The 6,919-nt window shown below is 38.4% G+C and overlaps 1 protein-coding gene across 1 annotated transcript in view; it reads right to left on the bottom strand.

The window, feature by feature from the left end:
- Positions 1 to 235: 235 nt before the first annotated feature.
- Positions 236 to 6,919, bottom strand: part of eif2d (eukaryotic translation initiation factor 2D) — a 12,821-nt gene continuing 6,137 nt past the window's right edge. Inside the window, exons 6-15 of the mRNA XM_015394721.1 lie at positions 6,459 to 6,733; positions 6,253 to 6,370; positions 6,128 to 6,173; positions 5,939 to 6,045; positions 5,681 to 5,836; positions 3,261 to 3,350; positions 2,717 to 2,812; positions 1,165 to 1,285; positions 515 to 689; positions 236 to 407 (exon numbers count right to left, since the gene is read on the bottom strand). Of these exons, the coding sequence (XP_015250207.1) occupies positions 337 to 407; positions 515 to 689; positions 1,165 to 1,285; positions 2,717 to 2,812; positions 3,261 to 3,350; positions 5,681 to 5,836; positions 5,939 to 6,045; positions 6,128 to 6,173; positions 6,253 to 6,370; positions 6,459 to 6,733 (1,255 nt within the window). The 3' untranslated portion in view covers positions 236 to 336. The remainder of the gene's footprint in view (positions 408 to 514; positions 690 to 1,164; positions 1,286 to 2,716; positions 2,813 to 3,260; positions 3,351 to 5,680; positions 5,837 to 5,938; positions 6,046 to 6,127; positions 6,174 to 6,252; positions 6,371 to 6,458; positions 6,734 to 6,919) is intronic.

Genomic DNA, 6,919 nt, shown 5'->3' with positions numbered 1-6,919 from the left:
TCTAGGCTGTTCTTTTTCGTGTTTTTTTTTTGTTCTTCATAAATCACTAAAAGTGGCACTTATATTGAAAGAAAAGTATATATATATTTAATGTTTCACCAGAAATAACCTTGCAATGGCAACAAAATCTGTTCTAGTTTAGCTGAACTCATCAATAACGTCCGACTTGGATCCCAAAGTTAAAGCTGCAGCCAAAAGCTTGAAGGAAGGTAGAAACAATTGAACTTAACATCAGGAAGTGATACTGAATTAAATTTATTAAAAGAATGAGCAACAATACACCAAACATGATAATGAGGCTTAGAATACAGTGAAAAGTGTCAGCAGAGTTGAATTCTACTTCTTCTTTCCACTTTTTGAAGCTTTGTCCAGTCCCTGGATGTACTTGCGAGGGATCTGATAATGATCTGAAATTCAATTACAAAAGGGATATCATAACTCAATTTTGCAAATAAATATGGTACGTTACGTTATATTACATTACTACTAACTAGCATTAAAAAAAGGTTCTTACCAAGCAACAGACTTCCAACCTGATGAACCTGGTTGCCTTGGATCTGGACCAGGACTCTGTCTTTAGCTCCAGGGAGGAGCTGTAAGACGGTACTGGCCTGGACTCTGTGCTGCAGAGCAGAGGCAACTACTGCAGGATCCAAACCATACACTTCCAGATTTTTTATTAGAGTCACCTACAGACATAAATATACAAACAAAAATACAGAAAAAACCCTAATAAATCTGAATTCTGAAAGCATTTTATTAATAACAGAACAGTAAAAAAAATGCTTATTCCAGACATGCAAGGGATTCATGTTTAGGTCATCAAAGTCACATTTAACTATACATATTACCAGATAATTGTAGCTTCGAGAATTTAGATGACTAGAATCATCCTTTAAGTATTAAACTTTTCAAATCCTTTCCACTTTTAAAGCTTATCCAAATTTGGAGTGTTTTGATTAATTATGTGTATACACCTAATAAAACCAGTAACACTCCATTCACCCACTTAGAGCAACATAAAAGTAGTTAATTTTCTTTCAAACCATAGATTTTAAAACTCTCAAAATATAAAATTTGAAAAAAAAAAAAAACAGTAAGACTTCAAATATCTAAACAAGTCTATAGCTATTGGTTTCTTAAAACTTTTTTAAAACTAGTTACCTTCTTGTTAGAACCTCTAGAAGCTACAGAGATGTCTATTGGCTCAATGTGACCTTTCTTCACAACTGGGGCTTGTCCAGGAAACACAACCTGATAGCACTCTTGCATTTTTCCCAATGTCCTGTGAAAAAGATGATATGGAATAAAACCTGCAGACAGAGATATCACCCCCCCATTTTAACTCCGTCCGTCCACCTCCACCCTACAGCTCATACTAGGGGATCCTGAGGCATTCCCAACTCATACAGACTTAAAGATATCCAAATCCCCCCAACTAAATCTTTTGGATGCGGAGTAGCATCTGCAGAGAAAGCTTGTTTCATCCGCCTATATCCAGGATCTCACTCTTTTGGTCTAGAGCCGTATTTCATGACTAAATGTTCTGGTCTGAATGTAGACAGACCTGTGAATGAAGAACTTTAGTATTTGGTTCAGATCTTTCTTCACCACAACACACCAGAGCAGTGCATGCATTACAGCAGACAAAGCCCCATGCCATCTGTCCATCTCCCATCCCATCATCACTCATCAACAAGATATATAGCTCCTAACAGTGACGACCAATTGCTGCCTTGAAGCCGGAGCTGACCCACCCATCTGTCTAATTTCCATTTCTTAAAAGGTATAGTGAAGGATTTTCTCAATTTTTTTAAAAGATCCACTTTCTCCACTTTAAGAAAAAAATGCACATGCACAACCCTGTACACGCTCCCAAAAGGGAACGCCTATTGAACGCAAGAGCATGCACGGGTCTATTTCTCTTCGTGCATGCTCTGTTTAAAAGTTGCTGTTGTCATAGCTTATACAAGCTTACTTTGTCCGAACATCCACTCTAACCCCTAAATCTCTCAATCACGATATAGAGCGGGGACTATATAGTGGACTTTATAGTGAACTCAGTTAACTTGACCGCTCGGACGGATGGCTTCTTTTTGCTCCCTGTTGGTCACGTAACTCCTTCAACAATACGTGGTGTCTGCGCCATCTTTGTTATTAGTTGCCAACAGCGGGCCACTGTGACAGCAAATCCCATAAAGCATTCCGGGATATATCTGCCTCTTCTGAGGCCTTACTTTTCTTCTCATACACTTCGTTGACACTTTTTTTTTTTACGACCCTCTGCCATTTTCAAAGAACTATGGTGAGAAAGGTGAGTTTCACTGACTGTCTGAAATGGTAGCTTATCACATATATGCGTGAAAGTTTGCATGCGCAGAAAAAGAAACCTGACTGCCTTACTTAAACATATGACCAGAATAATTGATAATTAGTAGGACCAAGTATTTTGATGACCCACCCAGAAATAAAAGATCATTCTCTATACTTTTAACTGAATTTTAGAATAAAAAAACAAGTTTTACAGGTGGTCTAATTTAATGAGATGTAACCTCAACATGAAATTCCTCAGTATTTCATCCACACCATCATGTCATCAATCACCGGTGCATGCAGCAACATAACAAATTTTAAACAAGTTAAACAAGACATGCAGCCATAACCAGGGCATAACGACATCAACATGAAATTTCATAATCATAATTTGTTTGTTTACCTGCTAAAGAGGTCATCCCATTTGAGAGACTCGACCTCTTGGTATTCTGATTTATCCAGTAAGCAGTCGCACAGAGAGGGGTTTATCGTCACGTAACTGGTGAAAAAAAAAAATGAAAAGAGGGGCTTGGTTAAATGGTGGGACCTAAACAAGGAGCATGAGGAGTCGCTACACTCTGTCAGGTCGCAAATAGATTTGATCCAATTACAGAGTTCTTTCAAGACATCTTGAGAAGAACTTACTTCCGTAACATAAAAAGACGTATTGAGAGACATCTTTAGTGTGACATTTTAACCTTTTTAGATTGTAATGGCATTATATGGTCAAAGGGTCAGAACCTTTTTAACCTAGCAGGGATGGTGCATTTTTAGCTGTACAATTACAGTTAAATATTCTCTTTAAATCTGTGCACAGACAATAAAAACAGACACATAAATACTGATTCATGTAATAATCTATAAAAACTCAAATATGAAGTTTACTACATTTGATGACATAATTGCATTAGTTTGCAAAACATAACCAAACCTAATAAGAAACTTACTTTTTATTGTTTTCATCCACCAGCTCATTCTTCTTCACATATTCAGTGATTGCACTTCTGACTTCAGCAGGATGCATTATTGCTCCTTTCCTAAACGGGATCAAAGCAAACATCAGCCCCTTAAACAGAGAGAACGTCACAAATATTCTGAGATGTCAATCCTTTTTATTCTTAAAAGATGGAAAAATACATTTGCCGTTTGCTGCAACAGTTAAAATCATACCCTAAATTCCTGCAGGAATGTGTGAGGGAAGTGCTGTAGGGTTTATTACAGGGCTTAACACCCTGTTAAGAGCAAAAAATTATTTGTAATTATCTGATTAAGTTGTAATTAAAGGCAAACCATGGACTTTGTGACCTAAAGAGTTGAGGCATATAAGTTATTTTAATCAATTCCTCAGGCATATATACAGCACTTGACACTATCAATGCTACGAGCGGGGCTCCACTTTGAAATACCAACTATTTAAGTTAGGAGAAGACGCACCGTCGTATTGAAGAAAGCGCCGTATTGCTTTATGGTCACAGGCTCTTATATCATCATGGAGCTACAGTAACGCTTTTGCTCTACTACTGGTCATGGCTGAGGCAAGGAAAAACTTTAAACCCACCGAGGAAGCTAAAAAGAGGAAATGTGAACAGAATTGTGCGCAAGGAAAAACAAGAGTCGATCAGGGAAAAGAGTTTGTTCGTTGCCGTAGGCTGAAAGAAGAAGCTGGGTGTAAAACCGATTGTCTTTCCTCAACTTTATTATTAGACTGGTAAGTTAACACTTTGCTCAGAGTATACAGTCATATATCTGTTATTATGTTTGATGTTTAATAGAAGCAAAATATGGGCAGTTACAGGTCTAGTGCTACTAGTGGCCAATAGTTACATGGTGCGCCTTTAATTATGGTTTTTCTCCAGGCCAGATTAAACATCCTTTAGCGAACTGTGAAAAATCCAACACTACAAGAATCCATTAACAACCTCCGATTGTAATGTAAGCACTGCAGTCTATTTAAATTTCTATTCCTTTAAGAAAAATAGAGATTATAAAGATTGATCTGATGGCAAAGGAGCAACTGTGAAGGATGGTCAAAAATATTTTCACAAGGGCTAAAGTCAGGGGAGTCCCAAAACCAGTCTGATGTGTGTTTGGAATCTTTTTTTCCATCCAACTGGGCTGAACGTCATGTGACGTAAACCATGACGCAAGTTCTGCTCCGTCTGTTTCTATCCATCTAGTAGCAAATAGATGAATCTGTGTTCTTTCTGGCATCAGACAAGTTCTTCAGGAGGGATTTAGTTAGTCAACGTAAATCGCAACACAAATTAGTTTATCTAAGGTGTCAGTTTTTGTTGCATTTTCCTCTTTCCAAGTATTCAATCTCACTTTGATTGCAGGGTGTTAGAAAAAAATGCTGAATAGATGACTCATTTTGAGAGGCCTTTTCTAAATAATCTGTATTCAAAGCCACAGTAAAATAAACTGCTAAACTTTAAATGATTAGTCTTAAAACGCAATTTTGTGATATAAAGGAGATTGTAGTTTATTTTATTGCATGGTTTACTGGAGTTCACTCTTCCAACGATAGAAGAAGTTTGGTTAAAAGGGGTGGGGGGTGGTTAGGGGATGGTGACTTTCTCGTAAACCGAAGGGGGGCCCAGCAGGGAAAGTTTGGAAACCACAGGCCAACATTAAGCTTAAGGAATGGTCTTGACCTCATCCCTACTGAAAATATGCATCCAATTTCTCTGTTGTACAAGAAAAATGTAAATGTATCTTTAAATTACAAAAAGCCATTTTGCATTTAAGTTTGAGTCCATAATCAAAGCAAGCAGACGGATGACCAGAACTATCAGAAATTGAACTCATTTCCATCATCTTTTATTTGGTTATTTCTAAACCATAGAAACTCAACCATTAATCTTCTGTCTTTTATTAAGATAGTTCATACAAACAGGCCAATAAACTAACAGTAGTTGTTACAAGGGGCCCATTTCATACTCTTTGCTATGCACTGCTTCTATGTAATGTGTATGTTCCAAGAACAACAAAGAAAGCAATTTGTCTGCTTTCTTTGTGGATTTAAAGCTTTATATTTCCTTGAAAGTGTAAGTAGAAAAGTATATGGCGCCACAACAAAGGAAAAGCAGAACAAAAAGGTGGTCTTCAGGTCTATAAAGACTAATATTTATTTGACTTTTACCTAGGCCATATTAACTTATCCCTTTACAAGAGAGAAGAGAGGTTGATGTCAGTTTAAGCAAACCCCAGACCCTGTCCCTGCTGGGGTCCTGCAGTATCTCCTCTAGGTAAACACCAGCTCCAGCCCTCGCTGTGATGGCCACCTGCTGCCTGAACCATGATAACATGATCCTGCAGGAGTCAGGGGTGAGAAGACTTCAAAGGGGACACACAAACACACACAGACCTCTTATTTGCATCCAAGAACAGTGGCTCCAAACGAGCAGAAACAGAGTATAGAGTAGTGATCTCTGGAGGGTGGTACTGGGCTTCCCCTTCTCCTCCACCCTGCACAGCTGTTTTTTCAACACCTGCCTCTTCTGGAATGCTGAAGGACCGCAGTCTGTCAAATGTTTAGTAATTCAAAGGGAGAATTTAAAGGGGTGAAAGTTGCAGAAATGTATAAAACATTAATAAGCCGAAGCCCAGACAGGGTTTAACTCACTGTGGATTTTTCCAGTCCACCTCCACAATGCTCTCCACACCTTTGCTGAGTTCTTTCACTTGAACAAGATTATTCTGCTGCTGCATGACTTGTAGAAACCTGGACAGCTGTTGGAACAGTAGAACATGCGACGAGTGACAAGAGTGTCCCATATCCATGAGTTAGCATTACCCTGGGGATATTTTGTACCTTTTTATAGCTGGATTTCTTGATATCAATCTGCTTTCCACTTGGACTGGAAAACAAAAGATTGTCTCAGAAGTGCTCATTTTAGGTTGTTCTCAGCAAGTCTGAATAGAATGTGAATACTTTACCAGCAGGAGAACATGTGGTTGCGTAGAAATGTACTAGTGAGCAGAGGAAGCTCTGACTTCTTAACCTTGCTTTTCAGAGCATGCAGGAAGCACTGCAACAGCAGAGCATCCATTTCCTCTGTAAAAAAAGGGTATAAGAGCAGGAATGTATTTTCTAACGTTAAAAAAATAAACTAATTTTTTTTAGAGACACAGCTAGAACCTACCTTGTGGAGTTTTCTGTTCATCCTGGTTTTCCTCTTCGTTTCCGTTGCTGCCTTCCACTTGGTCTTCCTCCTTCTCAGTGACACTCAGCTCCTCTAAGCCACAACAGATTTGATCAGTGATAGTTTCATCAGAGCTCTGCTGCTCATCCATACTCTTTCCAACATCATATTCTCCATCTTCTTTCTCATCGACTTCACTTTTCTCTTGGTTTGAATCTTCAACTTCATCATCTTCGTCTGGTAAAGAGGGAGGGTTTGATTTATCTCCGAATGCCCTGTCAAATAAAAGAAATCCAGCGTAAGTGATTTAACATATGGTGACAGTATGAAGTAAGGCCAAAAAGGGATATAAAACAAAACCACCACCAATACCACAGTGCAAAGTTCACCACTTGTGTTAACACTGCCTTTCCTGTGTTCTTGCTTCCAGAATTACCTCCAGATATTTATATAAATGGCAA

Source organism: Cyprinodon variegatus, unplaced genomic scaffold (genome assembly GCF_000732505.1).
Source record: "Cyprinodon variegatus isolate N-32 unplaced genomic scaffold, C_variegatus-1.0 Scaffold706, whole genome shotgun sequence".
Taxonomy (NCBI): Eukaryota; Metazoa; Chordata; class Actinopteri; order Cyprinodontiformes; family Cyprinodontidae; genus Cyprinodon; species Cyprinodon variegatus.
This window is presented reverse-complemented; position numbering and strand designations above follow the sequence as displayed.